General features: G+C 37.5%; 1 protein-coding gene across 1 annotated transcript in view; it reads right to left on the bottom strand.

Moving 5' to 3' along the window:
* LOC113079966 (interleukin-1 receptor accessory protein-like 1-B) overlaps positions 1-21364 on the bottom strand; it is a 131083-nt gene that overhangs the window by 66907 nt on the left and 42812 nt on the right. Inside the window, exon 7 of the mRNA XM_026252211.1 lies at positions 2009-2083. Within this exon, the coding sequence (XP_026107996.1) occupies positions 2009-2083 (75 nt within the window). The remainder of the gene's footprint in view (positions 1-2008; positions 2084-21364) is intronic.

Below are 21364 nucleotides of genomic sequence, written 5' to 3'. Positions count from 1 at the left end.
GTGTGTTCACTGCTGTGTGTGTGCACTTTGGATAGGTTAAAAGTAGAACACGAATTCCAAGTATGGGCGACCACGGCACGTTGAAAGGCTAATGTTCTTTTGGGCTTTAATGCTGTAAAGCACTCCTGTTAATGCAATCTGAAGCAGAACTAGATCTATAAAATGCAAAACTAGTCCATCCAATTCACCGGTGATCCACTTGCCAAAAGCTTTCTCTTTGATTCTCTGACAGTCGTGCTCGCCCATTGTCTTGGATTCTCAAGTGGTGCATTCAGATGGAAATGAAAGGCTGGTGGCACTGCCATTAAGAAAGTGAGTCACGCAGCCCTCGATGGCCATTTCTCATGCCCTGATGTCAGATCTTATAGCTGAAACTGCATGTCAGGAGTCACGGCTTAGAGAGGAACAGTTGGAGCTGTTTGAGGATTTTAGAACAGGGAAAGAAGGAGAACAGACACATATAATCACAAACGAAAACTTTAGTGTGCAAAAGGCTGTAAAAGCATCACGCAGTGTTCGTGTGAGCAGCTTGTGATTCATTTCAGCGCCTCAGAGTGGCTCAGTTCACAGTTAGGCTTTATTTGTACATTTTTGTGAAGCAATGATAAGAGGATTGCACTACATTGGTAATGACACATGTTTGTAAACCTGTTCAAAGTTTCTACAGCGGCACAAAGTAAAGAGCCTCTGATGTCATGTCCTCGCCATGGACTTATGGTTTAAATGTGAACACAAAACACTAGACTTCTCTCACATCAGCTGGGCCTGAAGATGAACACTGGATAAGGAAACGGGCAATCTGACCAATTATAACAAAAGGGGCATGACTGAAGGTCAGATATGAATGACCTAAGCACCTTCAGGACTGGTATTGTAGGTGGAGGAAGTGAATGTACAGCACTCTCTCCATCTTCAGTACCACGACTGAGGTGCCCTTGAGCAAGACACCTAACCCCTAACTGCCTTACTGCTCCAGGTGTGTGCTCACAGTGTGTGTGTGTGTTCACTGCTGTGTGTGCGCACTTTGGGTTAAATGTAGAGCACGAATTCTGAGTATGGGTCACCATACCTAGCTGTATGTCACTTCACTTTCACTTTCATTATTAAGAAAGCAATGTGTATATGAAGATTATTCATGACTATCCAGCCAGGAAAATCAGTTCATAGATGTTTTCGTTTATACTTTAACAGGTGTTTTACTCTGATCAAAAGCCTTTTCTAATGCAGAAGCCACAAATCACATCAAGCCAAACATGTCCATCTTAATACATCATAAACCCATCCCCCACATCAGACATCTGCTGCTTCAAGACACTGAGAGACCCGGCTGAAGAACGGTTCAAACCAACAGTGCCTGATCTACAGCCGAAAACCATGGAGAAATAAGGCTCTTTCACACACTCACACACACACACACACACACACACACACACACCTGATTCTGGTGCATTTAGGTACGTTCTGGTACATTCTGATGCATATGTGTATTATGAAAACACTACACAAATACAGACTAAACTGTAACACCACAGACGCCTGAGAACAGAATCCAGAGAATCTACGAATCCTATCCACGCTTGCATCAGTCTGAGCTTCTCAAAGTGCATTGGATTTTTAGCCAAGTCTTTTAGCAATCATAGTTTAGAGGGGTAATTTCCATGAGTCTGCAGTCATTTGAGCCCGGTTAGTCTTTGTGAAGAACGCTATTCATGTTCACTCATTCGAGTCCAGCGACTCTCACACTCATTTAGCCGTAAATGACCATGAAATGTGGGACATAAAAGTTCAATTGTTTTACAAAGGTGCAATTTTGACACATTACACAGGTGATCAAACAGCACAATAATTTCTGCGCAGCACAGACAGCAATCCAGGCCAGCAGCACACACATACAAACATGCATTCACACCCACGCACACACACACACACACAAACACAGAGAGCACAAGATCACAGTAAGACTCTACAGACGGTTATGCAATATCAGCTCATAATAAACAGTTCTTACCCAGCTGCATCTCCATAACACTCATCTTGTTTTCAGATGGGTAGAGGATCTTGGGAGGCTTGTCAGTCAGTGGTGCTGTACGAGAAAACAAACAACAAAGCAAATGATTGGTTGCATGTCAATGCTGTCCATCTGTCTCTGATGGAATGTGCTGTAGAATTACACATTATATCCTTAATGACAATAATGTTTTTGACATGTAGTTTGGATCTCAATAAGTAAATCACCTTTTGAAAGAAATGTGTAACTTCATATAGGATTGTATTATGTTACTCCATATTCCACCAGGTCTGACAGTCACTCTTTCAGGTCACGGTGGACAAGCAACATTTATCTATTTTCTGTTCTACGACGATACATTTCAATAAACAAACATGACCACGCAAACTGGTAATAATCGCTTACCAATCTTATAAATTGTAAAATTACAATTATAGTGTGGCATTACAGTTTTCTAAATTGATAAAACACTAAACCCCAATCTCTGAACCAAATTCTCACCAGATTAAACAAATTTGTAGAATAAAGCACTCTTTCTACTAAACCTTAAACACGTTCAGGCAGTTAGGTTCTATTTGCAAATTTCACGCACTCTTTTTGCAAAACTCTAAGCACATTCTCATTCACTTAATTTAATTTGTTACATTTATATAGCGCTTTTCTAGACACTCAAAGCGCTTACATTGTCAGCGGGTATCTCCTCATCCACCACCAGTGTGCAGCATCCACCTGGATGATGCGACGGCAGCCATATTGCGCCAGAACGCCCACCACACACACACACACACACACACACCAGCTTACTGGTGGAGAGGAGACAGAGTGATGAAGCCAATCAGTAGATATGGGGATTGTTAGGAGGCCATGATGGTCAGAGGCCAATGGGCGAATTGAGCCAGGATGCCGAGGTCACACCTCTACTCTTTTCGAAAGACATCCGGTGGGAAACCGGTCTTGGGCTCCAGGGTGATATGGCTGCCGGCCACTTAAACACTTAACAATTCAAGTCATCTTTATTTATATAGCGCTTTAAACTAAATACACTGCGTCAAAGCAACTGAACAACATTCATTAGGAAAACAGTGTGTCAATAATGAAGAAAGATAGTTAAAGGCAGTTCATCATTGAATTCAGTGACACTGTGATGTATTTGTGCTGCAAATGTTAAACACAACTAAGGCACAGTCGTCATTGTTTACACACAATGATTCAAAAGGTGTTCACACTTGTTTCTAACGATGTGATCAAATCAAATCTCTCATTCACCTGACTTTACAATTGCACAACAGTATTTGAGTGAACTGTGACATGATACTCAATTAGTTTCGTTTTATTTGACCTTTTTGGCCTTTGCAGTTAAACTGCAGTATTTTTGTAGTATTTATAAAAAGAAGTAATGTAAAACTAAATGACTCAAATGCGCCTCAGCTTCAGAGAGTTTCAGGAGCAGCAGATAAATACTGTAATCTGACTCACTGCATGAGTTCAGCTGTTTCAATCCTTCTAAAGTGACATTTGGATCTAAAAAAAAATTAAAACTCGATAAACTTCAGTTAATATGTTTTTTTCCATCACCTCCATCACCTCCAGCTTTGATTGTTTCTTAAAAAGTTCTTAATAGTGTTGTCAAAAATATTTTCAACATATCTATAGAGAAATATTTGTAACGGTTCAGTGTAGGGCTGTCGCGATATACCGGTTTTTACGATAACCATGATATTCAAATAAACAATTATCGATATCGTGTTAATTTAGTGTATGAGGTTATACCGGTATTAGTGATAACCGCAATATTTAATATGAACAGTTCTCTTATGATGACACCACATGTAAATACTTGGTAACAGTACCTGGTTGAGTGGCCAGGGGGCAGTATCGTGCCTTAACTCTGACACCTGTCACACAAGAAGAAGACTCTGAAGAGAGCTGTGTTCATCAGAGTAAGTTCTTATTATTTTACTAGTCATAGACTGGGAAATATTATATAACCTATTAACAGCGTTTTTCTGTGTTCATATACTTAAGTAAAGGGTGATTATTTTAATAAGTACCGCATTTTCTTTACTCGTCTTATTTTTGTATTTGCAATCAATACTGGCCTGTGCGTAGTAACACTTCATTTCTTTCTTTGTTCAAATCTATGAACAGTTACACGATTAAAACGGATCTTGAAAAAAAAAAAATCACAAGGTGTGTTTGTAAACATTAATGTACTATGAACATTGAATAACTCGATTTTTATTAACATTAACAAAGATGAATAAATTGTGTAAAAATATTGTATTGTTCATTGTTCATTCATGTTCGTTAATACATTAATGTTAACAAATGGCATCCTATTGTAAAGTGTTACCATTAATATTTATTCATCATACTGTTGAACTTGACAGTATTTTCTCTCTTGTTATTTCATAAGAGCTTCAAAGAAGACGGAGAAAGCCAGAGTCTTGTGCCCTGCGTTTATCAGTATCAATATTATGCTCGTGGGGGAAAAAGAAAAACTCAATATACAAAGTAAAAAATAATTTGACTGATATCTTCCCCACCCCAAGGTTTCTATAGATATCACGATGTATCGACATTGTGAATTCTTATGGCCACAATAACCGTGATATGAAAAATCTAATATCGTGACAGCCCTAGTTCAGTGTCAATGTACCATTATCATTTCCCACAGTCTTGATACAGCAATACCAGCTGCACTTTATCACACACACAGCAGTCTTACAGAGCCACGCCTCCTGTCACTCACTCAGAGCCACGCCTCCTCTCATCCATTCGTCTTAATGCAGCACTGCGCAGATCGATCAAGTTCTGACTTGAAGTAGTGTATGCTGGTTAGAAAGACTTGAGATGGAGCCGACGCCACGTAACCGTACCGTGAGAGCATTTCAAGAGCAGCTGGCTGACTCATCCGCCGCAGTTTCTCCAGAGTGAATGCTGGAGCACTGATGACGGCACCGCTGTTTAACGCTTGGCCAGATTAACCACATGAAAACAATCGTGTGTTTCCAGTTTATTTCTAACCGTTTCAATTCCATTAATTTGTCATTTGGGGTTTGCAAATAGGTTTATGTCTTCAATATTTAATTCACACTTATGGGCGGCGCTGAAATTCTGCTTTCATCTGATTGGTCGAATCGCTCCACCTTCAGCTCTGTCTTTTCATTCTTTCAGGCAGAATAAGAGTCAGTGCGAGTGAAGCACTGTAATGTCTGAAACCACCAATCGCTCTTAATTAGCACAATATTTGAATCAGACGTTGCTGGGCACATAATTTGTGCTGCTGGGACCTGCAAGTGACCCCTTTAAATTTTTTCTAGGTTATAGTATTGTGTGAATATTGTCCCACTGATAAATACAATGCAAATAGTTCTGTCTCTTTCGATAAAAGTGAAGTGGAAATAAAAATTAATAATAGACTGAACAGTTTCATGAAAATATGCCTGTAACATTTAAAACTCTTGTCTTTTAAGTCAAAAGGTATTAGGTAGGTGTGTGTGACATTAATAAATAATTGTGAAAATTAATATAGTTTAATGTATTCAATAGAAAGCCAACATATATTTAAACATTATTATTTATTATGAGAGTAATTGACAAAAAACTAGAACTTTAATGTTTCACCAAATTCGGCTCAGATCTTCAGACTAGTCTGACTTATCATCCCAAAAAATCCTAGTGACTTGTTATCTGAGCAATGAAGGCCTTAACACTTAATGTCCACTAGAGGGGGATTTAATGACTTAATGTCCACTAGAGATGTTTACATCAGTTTAAATGACGAATGAATACATGAATTTCATGTACACTGCCGTGAATATGCCATATCTGTGTACAAGAATAAACTTCACACTTCAAGCTGTTCAACTACTTAAAACGTCCCATTCTGGCTTTTTCAACCTACCTTCAAATTTATTTTAAGATATAGTTTATTCACACTGGTTTATCTATTTAATGTTTGTGCATCTGGAACTTTTATTTTTCATGAGCTGTATATTTTAAGATGTGTTGATGTACTAAGTGTTCAGGAGCAATGTCCAAGAAAGTGTGTTGGAGCTGAACTCTGCAGAACATGGATCTCCAGGTTCAGGACTGGGTTTTAAATCTATAAATAAATTTGTACAGTTAGGTGTCTGCATGCAGAGGTGTACGTCAGTAAGTACAATGGAAAATGTAATCTATAAAGACAAAATCTTCAGTTCTGCATTTAGGGCATTGCCTTAATGGGATAGTTCACCCAAAAATTATGTCATCAATAACTCACCCTCATGTCGTTCCAAACCCGTAAGACCTCCGTTCATCTTCAGAACACAGTTTAAGATATTTTATATTTAGTCTGAGAGCTCTCAGTCCCTCCATTGAAGCTGTGTGTACGGTCTACTGTCCATGTCCAGAAAAGTAAGAAAAACATCATCAAAGTAGTCCATGTGACATCAGAGGGTCAGGTAGAATATTTTGAAGCATCGAAAATACAATTCGGTCCAAAAATAGCAAAAACTACGACTTTATTCAGCATTGTCTTCTCTTCCGTGTCTGTTGTGTGAGAGAGTTCAAAACAAAGCAGTTTGTGATATCCGTTTCGTGAACGAATCATTCGATGTAACCGGATCTTTTTGAACCAGTTCACCAAATCGAACTGAATCGTTTTAAACGGTTCGCATCTCTAATACGCATTAATCCACAAATGATTTAAGCTGTTATCTTTTTTAATGTGTCTGACACTCCCTCTGAGTTCAAACAAACCAATATCCCGGAGTAATTCATTTACTCAAACAGTACACTGACTGAACTGCTGTGAAGAGAGAACTGAAGATGAACACCGAGCTGAGCCAGATAATGAACGAAAGATTCGTAAAATATTTTACATAGCATAGTCACTCTACAGGTCTTTTCTTCATGCAAGAATGAAATAATTTAGTAGGATGGTTGCCATTTCAAATTTGGAAATCAGATCAGATGTGTAAGGTCAGGATTCGAATTACTTGTTATAAAACTACTATTTTGATTCTGCTTCTTGATTTCTGTATCCACATTTATTGCATTATAACTGCAAAAAGAACTCGCTTCCGCACTTGTAGGTCATTCTCACGAAACTGTTGAAACGCCATGTCACTAGTGATTTTAGATATTAAACATGCAATTTAGTAATATATAAAAACACCATAATAAAGACAATACTGTTCTCTACCTTGCACAAAGAGTAATTTCAACATAGGAATTAATTATTTTTGCATTTTATTGCGTTTTCTGCTGAAATTCTCATTACCGCAATGCATCCAGCTGTATCTTAACTTATGTTATGTTGTAATTTAAACAAATTACAATAAAAATATTCTGAAAAAAGTAAATGGATATTCTTCTATAATTTTTCACATGACAGAAAAATGACAGATTGAATATTCATGTACAATAATAATGATACAATAGTGGAAATATAAAGTGTCCATGACTAATGTTGTCATCCTCCGCAATATTTTTTGAGGGTCATTTATGCACACAAATTTTTTTTAAATATAAATCTTGATTTTAAATTAAGCAACACATGAGGCAGAACCTTCAAAATACCAACAAGGTAGGCAGATATCTTCATATTGTTCCAGTTAAAAGTGTAAAATTCTCTTGTCAGAACGTCTACACGACAAATTGATTATCATCACAGAAAAGGGTAGTTTTCCACATTTAGAAAAATATTAGATTACAAATTTTCTATGAAAATGTACTTCATTAATGCCTGATTATATCTACTGAGTAAAAAATTTGCTAAATCATCATGGCTTCTCTGTTGTTAGCAAAACATGCTAAGACACCTCATCCTCCGCAACACCATTTTCACTCACCGCAACAATTTAAGGGCAGTTGCGGTAGAGAGAACCTCTTTTTCGGTAATGAGAATTTAATCATACAGACTATTTTTAAATGTATAAAATTAGTTATTAAATTAAATATTATTTAATTACAAAACAAAAAAGCTTAAGCAAAGGCTAGGGTGACCAATTTCAGAGAAAACGTTTATACCAACCCACCAAACCCCAGGAAGGAGAGAGACATTGTGGGTTAGAGGTTACAGCAGGAGTAGTTATCAAAAATTGTTGGGAAGCCTACACAAATGTTGGTGCATCTGTCATTATGAGGACTTTCTATAAGTGTAATGATTTTTATACTGAGCAACAGAACTTTGTGTGTGTGTGTGTGTGTGTGTGTGTGTGTGTGTGTGTGTGTGTGTGTGTGTGTGTGTGTGTGTGTGTGTGCACGCACTGCTGTGTGTGTGCACTTTGGATGGGTTAAATGCAGAGCACAAATTCTGAGTATGGGTCACCATACTTGGCTGTATGTCATATTGGAATAATTTCGAAAGGATCATTTGACACTGAAACCTGGAGTAATTATGCTGAAAATTCAGCTTTGTCACCACAGAAATAAAATTCTGGTTTAAAGTATATTAAAAAGATAACCATCACTTTATCATATTACTGTTTTTACTGTAGTTCTGATCAAATAAATGCAGCCTTGATGAGCAGAAGAGGCTATAAAAAACTTTTATTATTTTTTATTATTGATGCTAAACTTTTGAATGGCAGTGTATTTAGATATGACAAAATGCAGCAGTTTTAAATTCTAATTCAAAAACAATTATTAAAGAATGGTTAGGGTTAAATTGAAGGAGAACATCTTCATGGAAAAAAGAAAAATATATTGTGAACCATCTTTTTAGGAATGAGCGATTTTGGAAAAACTTTAGGTAAACACTTGGGTGTACTCTTTACCAGAACCAACTCTTTCAGTAGAAAGAAAAAAATCCACTTGAGTTATCATAGACTACATTCCCACTGTCAATATCAATTAATAAATAGTTATTACATAATTATATGATTATTACATAAAATATAAAATAAAATAAGAAACATTATTTTGTAATAATGTATTTTGAATCATTTTTAAATAATAAAACTAAAATTACAAAACTAATATTAGTCTTGTTTGTTTTCTAACATTACACTATTAAGTATTTATTTTTGTGGAAAACCACAGGGTCCCCTTTAAACAGCTTCTCATAAAACTATTCATAAAGCAGCTGTGACAGAATTTTACTAAGGAATGGGGAGAAATCTTAAGCTAAGAAAAAGAGTGAGGACGACCTTTTGGTATGGATGATGTCAGCATGATTACTAACTACACCCACAGTGATTGGCTGATAAGGGATGGGTATCTGTCAGTTATTTTATAATAGAAATATTGTAGAATGAGATATCATTTTGCCATAATCAAAGATTTCAAAATAAAAATGTTGCAATATTCAAATAAAGTTTTAACTAGAGTGTCACTAATTAAACAAGCATATGTTCAGCTAATTGTCAGCCTCTACATGTCTGCATCTTATAAATAATTATTTTATGTATAAGCAGCCTTTTAAATAACAGACTAGAATTATTATGGCTGATATAACAGTAAGATTTAGTACAAAGGTAAAATAAATCCAAACTGGATTTATGAAAACAGCCATTTTAGGATTGTGTATGATTTGGTCTTTGTGATTTAGCTGTCCTCTTGACTACCACTAACTTTTCACAGATTTAAGAGCTGATTTTTACACTATGAAGTACTTGAAGAAGAGTCAAAGAGTCCTAAAGATGTGGAGTTAGGAGCAACATTTAGTTTCATTTAAAATATTTTGTGAAAATGGCCCCTGGTGTTTTTACCCTATGTTATCTAGTAATGAAGCACTGCAAAATAATTTATGCCAATATTATCTAATTTATTTTCTACATTAAATATTATTTGTTTGACTATACCACATACTTAATATGCCTATTATCATTACCGAAATCATGAACCTCATTTCTGTAACCTTTGTATCATTACCGTAACATGCATTCTTTTAAGATTTATTTAAGAAATTGAAAAATAGTAGTCTGCTTTTAAATGTATGTGCAGAATCTATACATTATGTTCTCTCAGGTTGCCACATCATTTTGAAAATATTTCAGTTTTTAATGAAAAAAAATTATAAAAATGGGATGCAAAATGCAGAAGGTGTTGCGGTAATGAGAGAAATAATTGAAAAACACATGAAAATGGTATTATAAAAATATATTTTATACCAAAGTTTCAAGTAACTGTGCATGACTGTTAATAAAAGATGTGAAAATGTATTATTTTTCCCCATGGCACTGGACTTTTCAGAGTGTTACGGTAATGAGATTTTTAACGACATGTTTTGGAAAATATGTTCAAAAAATTGTCAGTAAAACTTATTTCAATTTATGGTCACCGACACTTCAGACCTGGCTCTTAATGCTTAAAAAGAAAAATTATTGATACAAACATTTTTTAAAATCTCATATATGAAATCTTTGAAACTACGATTTCGTGGGAATCACCCAAAAGTTTGCGTGCTGTTTTCTGTGCTGCACAAACACACAAGGCGCCTGCACTAACCCTGCTTCTTATATATGCGAACACTGGACTGAGCTCTCTCTCGCATTCTTATACATTCAAATGGACAAATACACACAGAATTATATCAAAATATTCCATAAATACAATTGGTTTTGTCTTAAATGAACATAAAGAGTTAAGAAAGAAAACTAAGGTGTATTGGATCCGAGCAGTGACAGCAGCTGCTGCCACCAGTTATTAATCAAAGAACAAAAGAAAAGAAAATCCCTCACTTTTGTAACCTGTTTAGATTTTATTTGTCTGTTGTTCGGCACTGACTACTGTAATGGTCACGTGACTCTGTGTATGTGATTATTTTGGAGATGCATTCCAATATAATTTATCCTTATTTAGGGTATATGCATATTCTATTTTGATCTGCAGTTTCACAAAAGATAAACAGAAAAAAAGACAAAAAATAACACTGCATGCGATTCTGAATATTTATTTAAACAGACTGTATAATGATGAAAAAAAAAAACTTAAAATACACCAATTCCTTCAGCGCAGATTTCAGTGTAATATTTTTTACTGATTTTTAAACCGTGTACACAACATAATTATGTTTAATTAAACTGAGATATAGCACTATAAATTCTTAATTAATTTTAAACAAAGCTTTTGTTGCAAACAGATGAAGACGATCTGAACGCAATGTGTAAAGCGCACTGCGCAGGTGCACTCAGGGAGTGTCCAAATGCACTTTTGCTATTTTAACGATGGAAAAGCGGTCTGTGCGCCAGGGGGCATTTTTGGAATGGGTTGTTCCTATTCTCTTAATGAGTAATGGGCGTAACGTTCAATAAACCAAAAAGAGTGTCATCTCCCATTCCCTTTAAGATCGAGATGCGCTCGCGCCATGGTGGATCGCTATTTACATGGCAGAATTTTTGGTGGAAAAGCTGAACGCTTCTCAAGTGAAGAAACCTTATCAAATTATCAATGTAAAAAAATGCAAAGCTAATGTTATCTGTTAGTTTAAGCACACACTAAAGTAAGACCAAACTTTGTGTCAATAATTAAGACCAAACTGAACTTAGTGTTACACCAGCCTGTCTGAAAATCTGTGCTGACCAGCTGGCCCCCATCTTTTCACAGATCTTCAACAGATCCCTGGAGTTGTGTGAAGTGCCTTCCTGCTTCAAACGCTCCACCATAATCCCCATCCCAAAGAAACCCAAGATAGCAGAACTTAACGACTACAGACCTGTGGCTCTAACGTCTGTCGTCATGAAGTTGTTTGAAAAACGGGTTCTGGCTTATCTGAAGGACATCACTGGACCCTTACTGGACCCCCTCCAGTTTGCTTACCGAGCAAACATGTCCGTGGATGATGCAATCAACATGGGATTGCACTTCATCCTGCAACATCTGGACAAAACAGGGACTTATGTGAGGATCCTATTTGTGGACTTTAGTTCAGCATGCAACACCATCATCCCAACAGCCCTTCAGACCAAACTGACCCAGCTCTCTGTTCCTAGCTCTATCTGTCAGTGGATCACCAGCTTTCTGACAGATAGGCAACAGTTAGTGAGACTGGGGAAATTCACATCAAACAGCTGCTCCACCAACACTGGTGCCCCTCAGGGATGTGTTCTCTCCCCTCTGCTTTTCTCCCTTTACACCAATGACTGCACATCTAAAGACCCCTCTGTCAAGCTCCTAAAGTTTGCAGACGACACTACAGTCATCGGCCTCATCCAGGATGGTGATGAGTCTGCTTACAGACAAGAGGTTGAGCAGCTGGCTATCTGGTGCAGTCTTAACAACCTGGAGCTGAACACGCTCAAAACAGTGGAGATGATGGTGGACTTTAGGAGAAACCCCCTGCACTCCCCCCACTCACCATCATGAACAGCACTGTGACTGCAGTGGAGTCATTCAGATTCCTGGGAACCACCATCTCTCAGGACCTGAAGTGGGACAATCACATTGACTCCATTGTTAAAAAGGCCCAGCAAAGGTTGTATTTCCTTCGCCAGCTGAGGAAGTTTAACTTGCCACAGGAGCTGCTAAAACATTTCTACTCGGCCGTCATTGAGTCTGTACTGTGTACTTCAATAACTGTCTGGTGTGGTTCAGCAACAAAATCAGACATCAGAAGACTACAGAGAACTGTTCGGACAGCTGAAAGGATTATTGGTGCTTCCCTGCCCACCCTTCAAGAACTGTATACATCCAGAGTGAGGAAAATGGCTCAGAAAATCACTCTGGATCCCTCACATCCAAGTCACCCCATCTTTGAACTTTTGCCATCTGGCCGGGGCCTCAGAGCCGCAAATACCAGAACAGCAAGGCACAAGAACAGTTTCTTTCCCCAGACAATCTACCTCATGAACAGTTAAATGTTCCCTACTTATGCTTATAAACGTGCAATATCCTTATATTTATTTGTTAACCCTCCATCCTAGAACATTCCCGCATCTCACTCAATCCTATTCCATTATCATTTATAGCACAATTTTTTATACACTTATTTATTTGCCAATTTGTAAATCTCTTTTCTTTTTTTCTTTTTTTTCTTCTGTGTGTTGTTGTCTCTGTGCACTGGAAGCTTATGTCACTAAAACAAATTCCTTGTATGCGTAATTGACATTGTCTTGGAAGGGGCAGGGCTTGGTGGAAGTAGGGCTTAGGTAGATGATATTATCAGATATCGCAATATTTTTAATGGTTATAAGATATTTTTGAAATATCGCCCAGCCCTACTCTGTACCGTAGTAAAGCACCCAGAATGACTAACAGTAACCCACAAAAACTCGGATCAGTTCTGAAACACAGCTTTTGTAAATGTTTTCTTTATCCTGTTGATTTGCAACTTCTTCACAGAGAAGATCTCATAATGCTAATGAGCTTCCCTTTTAAGGGAGCTTTGAACTGTGTCCTCTAGGGGCCGCTATGGGTAATGTCTCATTGTGATCCATGTCTGAAGCATACATTCAAAAAAACACCAACAACATGTTGGCCGGCGACAGCTCATGACGTCACATACAGTGTTTAGGGTATGCAAGTTTCTTGCCAGAGGCTTTGCTCTGATACCTGCAGCTAACACGGCTTGCCTGCTGTGGGTGTATGTGTGTGTTTAGTGCATTCAGCTCTAAAGGGAGTTGAATGCGCTTTGCTGTGCTCATTGTGATGCATTCGTGGGACTACTGAGGGGGATGTGAGTATTTCACCATTTACCCAAATTTGTAGATCGCGTTTGCATGAGTTTTGTTCACAGTTGCTCCCTGAGCTAGGTATTTTACTGCTAGCCATTCCAGCATTATACCATGGATCGTGTTGATAAATTCTCAAATATATTGTTCTTGGGATGGACTATTTCCATCTATGAGCTGCTCTTTAAGAGTGCCATGAGAGCCCCTTAGAATGGTATCTCTAAAATCCATGTTATGGTAAGTGTGCACGTGTAGTCTTTGTAAACTTTCTAAAATCCACACTATAAATTTGCACGCTAGTACTATGCATTGAAATGTAAAATGAAAAGATGAAACAATGAAAAGAAACTCCATGCCTATGAAAAATAGAACCCAAGGGCAGGTGCATATTTAGAATAAGATTGACTGATATTAAACAAGTGCTACCGAAAACAAATATTCTGTGATAAAGTAATCCATATGAAAACAAGCAATGTCCAGTCTTTCATGTCTCCATTCATTATATCTGATGCGATCACGCCAATGCGCTGAATGCGCTTTTGAGATTATAATGTTTCACTGAAGTGTGCAGCTTGAATACGCCCATACATAAAACAAAGCAGAGAGACTGTTCTTCAAGTTTTTATTTTTTGCTTCGCCATGAAAGGAATAAGACATAATTCACCCCAAGAAGATGTGATGAGGATTACCTCAGGATTTCAGATTTCCTCAGAAAAAAGAATGAATGAAGATAAAGGTGTGAATCTCTTTGTCTTTCATATGGACAAGAACTTAAAGGTTTGATCCTCTTCAAACCTACTGACTACTGTATAGTGCAAAAAAGATTATTAGTTATTATAACTTAATTTCAGAGGAAGTTGCCTTAACTAAAAAATAAATAAATAAATAAATAAAAACGTTGGTTAGGGCTGGGCATTGGCCTAAGAAAAATGTTTGGTTTTTTTTCCACAAATATCAGATATACGATTTAAATAATTTTTTTGCCTCTCTACTTAAAATCAATATATTCAAATGACAAAGAAATTGTTCAAAACAAGTTTTAATATAATTTAAGCACTGATAAAGTAGCACTGTAAAATAACATTTGTTTGAATGCATCATTGCAACAGCAATTTGGTGTGAATGTGCTGTACCTTGAGAACTAGCCTGTAATGCTCGACTATTGTCATCATTATAACCTTCTGATTGGAGAGATTATGTCTATCAAGCTATAGCTAAATATATGTAATATGTGAATTCTTGCTAAATATGCTGTTATATTACGGGCTGTTTGCATGAATTGTACTCGTGATGGAGCGGTGGTGGAGAGCTCTTGGAGCGAGTGAAAACCACAACACTTAAGCCCCTTTCACACTGCCATTCCGGCACATACACAGGTAAAGTGTTCCTGCAATTGTTCCCGGGTCGCTAGATTTTGCACTTTCACACTGCCAGTGATGACCCGGTATATGTGCGTGCTTTCACACACAACCCTTGAAGATCCCGTAACGACACGTGACATCAGCGCTTGATGTGTAATGTACGAGTCGACAACGCTTGGCACGTTATACTTTCACTGAACCAAGCAAACGATCTCGGCGTCAGCACGGAAAGTGAGGAACTAACTGATCTCTGCTTCATTACCGTTTGCACATATGTTTTCGTTGCGAACATTGATCTTCCTTCAAAACAGCTGGTCGCACGACAACGCACGTCATCACTTCGACACGGAATTAGATCTGGCTTTTGTTCACACAGCGCTCGTCCCGGTTCGAAACCCCGCAATGTTACTAGGTCCCTGACCCGGGTTCAATGCGGTAATCAGTCCCGGGACGTGGTTGCTTTCACACAGAAGGGGACCCAGCAATGTTTCGGAAATATTCCGGAAATAATAAAATAAATATGGGGGAAGTCGTGGCCTAATGGTTAGAGCGTCGGACTCCCAATCGAAGGGTTGTGAGTTTGAGTCTCGGGCCGGATGGAATTGTGGGTGGCGGTAGTGCATGAACAGCTCTCTCTCCACCTTCAATACCACGACTGAGGTGCCCTTGAGCAAGGCATCGAACCCCCAACTGCTCCCCGGGCGCCGCAGCATAAATGGCTGCCCACTGCTCCGGGTGTGTGCTCACAGTGTGTGTGTGTGTGTGTGTGTGTGTGTTCACTGCTCTGTGTGTGTGCATTTCGGATGGGTTAAATGCAGAGCACAAATTCTGAGTATGGGTCACCATACTTGGCTGAATGTCACTTTCACTTCACTTCACTTCATATTGCGGGTCTGACGTGCAGTGTGAAAGGGGCTTATTTTGTTGCGGTTCTATTTTGTTGCGGTTCTATTTTGTTGCGGTTTTATTTTTATTGAGTTTTGGGAGACATAATATTTTGTAAACTTTATGTGATTAAAAATGCACAAACCAGAATCACAATATCTGCAGAGAAGTGTTGGCCATTCTCAAAACATAAAATATCAATTTTATTTCAATTTTTTGTGTTTCAGAGGAAAAATCAGTGTTAAGGCATCTCTCCATTATGGACCATTCTGAAAGAAGGATATTTGCAAATGCATATAAAATACTTAAAAAACTTTAACATAGATGTCTAGAGGGTATTTAATAGGTCTGCCTCGCGTAAGATTTTTCTAGTTACTAGTCATTCATTTGTCATTATTTGTTGTATTATTCAACTAATCGCAAGGTTATATAAAATTTACATCTATAATCCATAATGAGCCTTAATATATTCTGCAATATATGTATGTGAAATCACGTGATCGAGAGGGTGCACAAACACTTGAATATTAATAATAATTCACATTTTGCAAATGCATTGCAAAGTAAATAATTGTTTTTCATGCAATTATCCAAAATAAAACCAAAATACGTAGACAAATAAGAATAAATGCTGCACGAGCACTCAGCATCATGTGCACCGAGCAAATCTTGCACTGATATTTTAAGGAATATTATATAAACCTGCATTTAAATTTATTTAAAAAAAATTTTTTACTTTACTTAAATTATATGAAAGCAAGTAAAGAAGACTCCATTTAAAATCACTGAAGTTGTCAATTAATGAAGCTCTTTTTTACATTGTGTGAATTTTGTTGATTATAATGATAGAACTTTAGTTTATTCGTGAAGCCCTTTTATTAATCAGTCCATTCTTTAGCATTTCAATGATTTAATTAAATTGTGCAGGTTTAATTTATTTGTTTCTGGTTTTAATTAGGCCTAAATACTGGGAGCAAAATTATACAATCCTAACATTTTACTAAAATAAAGAAAATTTCTAAAACATGAAAGCCTAGCTCACTATAGGTTACCACTTTTAATGCTCAGATGCAGAGTAAACCACAATTTCTTTTGAATTATATAGTACATTCCTTTACGCTAAAGGAAGGTTAAGGAAACCAGTATGACGCATGGTATAATGAGCATAATTAAAAAAACATTAAAAACTGCTAGATCCGATTACTTTTCTTCTCTTTTAGAAGAAAACAAACATAACCCCAGGTATTTATTAAATACAGTGGCTAAATAAACGAAAAATAAAGCCTCAACAAGTGTTGACATTTCCCAACACCACAGCAGTAATGACTTTATGAACTACTTTACTTCTAAAATTGATAATATTAGAGATAAAATTGCAACCATCCCCCCCTGAGTAACAGTTCCACTCATTCTCTACTATAGGAGAGGAAGAATTGTATAAACTTGTTAAATCATCTAAATCAACAACATGTATGTTAGACCCTATACCATCTAAGCTCCTAAAAGAGGTGCTTCCAGAAGTCATAGGTCCTCTTCTGACTATTATTAATTCCTCATTGTCATTAGGATATGTCCCCAAAACCTTCAAACTGGCTGTTATTAAGCCTCTCATCAAAAAACACAACTTGACCCAAAGGACTAGTTAATTATAGACCAATCTCGAATCTCTCTTTTCTGTCCAAGATACTAGAAAAGGTGGTATCCTCACAATTATATTCCTTCTTAGAGAAAAATGGTATATGTGAGGATTTCCAGTCAGGATTTAGACCGTATCATAGTACTGAGACTGCTCTCCTTAGAGTTACAAAAGATCTGCTCTTATCATCTTATCGTGGGTGTATCTCTCTATTAGTTTTATTGGATCTTAGTGCTGCGTTTGACACAATTGACCAACATTCTTTTGCATAGACTTGAACACTCTGTTGGCATCAGTGGAAGTGCATTAGCATGGTTTAAAAAGTACTTATCGTACTTAAATCATATGGATTATGACAGCCATCAGTTTGTAGCAGTGAATGAAGATGTATCATATTGATCACAAGTGCAGTATGAAGTACCTCAAGGCTCAGTACTAGGGTCGCTACTCTTTACGCTTTATATGTTACCCTTGGGAGATATCATCAGGAAACATGGTGTTAGCTTTCACTGTTATGCTGATGATACTCAGCTCTATATTTCTTTGCGGCCCGGTGAAACACAACAATTTGAAAAAGTAATGGAATGCATAGTTGATATAAAAAATTGGATGATGAGTAATTTCTTACTGCTAAATTCAGAAAAAAAAGAGGTGTTAATTATAGGACCTAAAAACTCTGCTGTAATAACCTAGAACACTGTCTAAGACTTGATGGCTGCTCTGTCAATTCTTCGTCATCAGAACCTAGGTGTGCTACTTGATCGCAATCTTTCCTTAGAAAGCCACGTTTCTAGCATTTGTAAAACTGCATTTTTCAATCTCAAAAATATATCTAAATTACGGCCTATGCTCTCAATGTCAAATGCAGGAATGTTAATCCATGCATTTATGACCTCAAGGTTAGATTATTGTAATGCTTTATTGGGTGGTTGTTCTGCACGCTTGGTAAACAAACTACAGCTAGTCCAAAATGCAGCAGCAAGAGTTCTTACTAGAACCAGGAAGTATGACCATATTATCCCGGTCCTGTCCACACTTCACTGGCTCCCTATCAAACATCCTATAGATTTTAAAATATTGCTAATTACTTATAAAGCCCTGAATGGTTTAGCACCTCAGTATTTGAATGAGCTCCTTTTACATTATACTCCTCTACGTCCAATGCATTCTCAAAACTCAGGCAATTTGATAATACCTAGAATATCAAAATCAACTGCGGGCGGCAGATACTTTTCCTATTTGGCGCCTAAACTCTGGAATAACCTACCTAACATTGTTCGGGAGGCAGACACACTCTTGCAGTTTAAATCTAGATTAAAGACCCATCTCTTTAACCTGGCTTACACATAAATTACTAATATGCTTTTAATATCCAAATCCATTATAGGATTTTTAGGCTGCATTAATTAGGTAAACCGGAACCAGAAACACTTCCCATAACACCCGATGTACTTGCTACATCATTAGAAGAATGGCATCTACGCTAATATTAGTCTGTTTCTCTCTTATTCCGAGGTCACCGTAGCCACCAGATCCAGTCTGTGTCCAGATCAGAGGGTCACTGCAGTCACCCGGATCCAGTACGTATCCAGACCAGATGGTGGATCAGCACCTAGAAAGGACCTCTACATCCCTGAAAGACAGCGGAGACCAGGACAACTAGAGCCCAGATACAGATCCCCTGTAAAGACCTTGTCTCAGAGGAGCACCAGGACAAGACCACAGGAAACAGATGATTCTTCTGCACAATCTGACTTTGCTGCAGCCTGGAATTGAACTACTGGTTTCGTCTGGTCAGAGGAGAACTGACCCCAACTGAGCCTGGTTTCTCCCAAGGTTTTTTTCTCCATTCTGTCACCGATGGAGTTTCGGTTCCTTGCCGCTGTCACCTCTGGGTTGCTTAGTTGGGGTCACTTCATCTACAGCGATATTGTTGACTTGATTACAAATAAATGCACAGGCACTATTTAACTGAACAGAGATGACATCACTGAATTCAATGATGAACTGCCTTTAACTATCATTTTGCATTCTTTTCCTAAAGATTTTTTTTTAGTTGCTCTGACACAATGTATTTTGTTTAAAGTGCTATATAAATAAAGGTGACTTGACTTTACTTGACATAATTCATATTATATAAATAATACTGCACACTATTTAAATGTGTAAAATCTAAAATATTGTGTAAAGAAAATATAAGCACAGGCTCATAGGCTTGACATTTATCCTGCTTAAATTCGCTCTAAAAAAAGTACATATCTTCATAAGGACTTAACGTTCATCTGTGAATATTAAATATTTTAACTAGCCATTTGACTGAAGTCAAATATAACACATGGGTGAGGCAAAGCTGACGTCTATTTTCGAAAATGTGCTTTGATGGCTTGTTTGATAACTTGTGGTTAAAGCGCTACTCAGCAGTCAAAAGAACCACCTTTTTGGATGTGTACATTCCTGTGTATCTTAATATTTAAGACTACAGTACACTTTCATGCACATTATTTTCTATTCTATATTTAATTCTACGGTATACATCTTTTAAATGTTTTATTCTTATATTTTTATTGTTTACTTTTATTTAATTCTTTCATACCTATATTTATGTATATTTTTATCTGTGTTGTATTCTTTAATGATTGCACTGTCCATGTAGTGGACCTGACTCACATTTCACTGCTGGTTATATATGCTCTATATAATCGTTTATGTGATGAATAAAAATCTTTAATCTTTAATCTTAAATTATACTGTAACAAAGCTGGCGAAGTGAAGACAGATAGACTGAGAGGCAGACAGCAGGCCACAAACACCGGCGCCATCTTGAGACCTCTAATACTAACAATATGTATCATATCCCCTTAAAGGAATCTATTCCTGATTCCAAGCCTTGAGCTCTACCCCAAGCCCAGGAGTCAGGCCCTAACAGGTAAGTTTTGGGGGTATGCAGCCTAGGCCTTTGGCTGTAGGGGACAATGTCACGGACAGCCATCTAATTCCCTTAAAGCTTTGGTAGAGTTGGTACTTATTGCTCGCCATGGTTTTCTGGCATGCACTCCCCTCAGCATGGTGGCGTGGGTATACAGTTCCCCATAGTGACCCCTAGAGGATTCAGTTCGAAGCTCCCTTGAAAGGGAACGTCTCAGGTTGCTTGTGTAACCATGGTTCCCTGAGTAGGGAATGAGACACTGCGTCCTCTAGGGGTCACTAAGTTTCTTGCCATGCTTCGAAGGCAAGCTAAAGACGAAAAACTGGATGACGTGTTCTCTCAGTGCCTATTTATTTTACAGTTGCACGGGTAGTGACATCATGAGCTGTCACTAGCCAACATGCTGCTGGTGTTTTTTGAATGTATGCTTCAGAAATGGGTCAGAACGAGGCATTCCCCATATCGACCATTAGAGGACACAGTGTCTCGCTCCCTACTCAGGGAACCATGGTTACATAAATAACCGGAGACGTTTTTCACCATGAAATGCACATTATTTTGTTTCATGTAAAACTGCACAGACAGATTCGTTTTGCGTGAGATTCTGTTTGACAGCAAGACGAAGACAGTTTTCGATTTACCAAAATGGAGAAACCAAAAATAGGAATCAAGAAACAAAGAAAGCCAAAAATAAACTAATTTCAGTTTTCAAGTGAGAAAACAGATGTGTTTGTAAAGTGTTTGTAGCAGTTTGAGCATTTACACATTGTAAATTCACCAGCTGAGTTAATAAGATGAAAGAGTGGATATGTGTGTGTGTGTGTTTGCACAGGTGAACAGAACAACAGCTGCTCTCATTTCCATCTCTGCGAGGTTGAATTTAAATCGTGGGAAATTTGATGAAATGTAAACTGTCTGATCGTTCACCCAAAATCCAATTTCTGCTCG

Source organism: Carassius auratus, unplaced genomic scaffold, assembly GCF_003368295.1.
Source record: "Carassius auratus strain Wakin unplaced genomic scaffold, ASM336829v1 scaf_tig00029950, whole genome shotgun sequence".
Taxonomy (NCBI): domain Eukaryota; kingdom Metazoa; phylum Chordata; class Actinopteri; order Cypriniformes; family Cyprinidae; genus Carassius; species Carassius auratus.
Note: the sequence above shows the minus strand (reverse complement) of the source record. Positions and strands in the feature narration are given on the sequence as shown.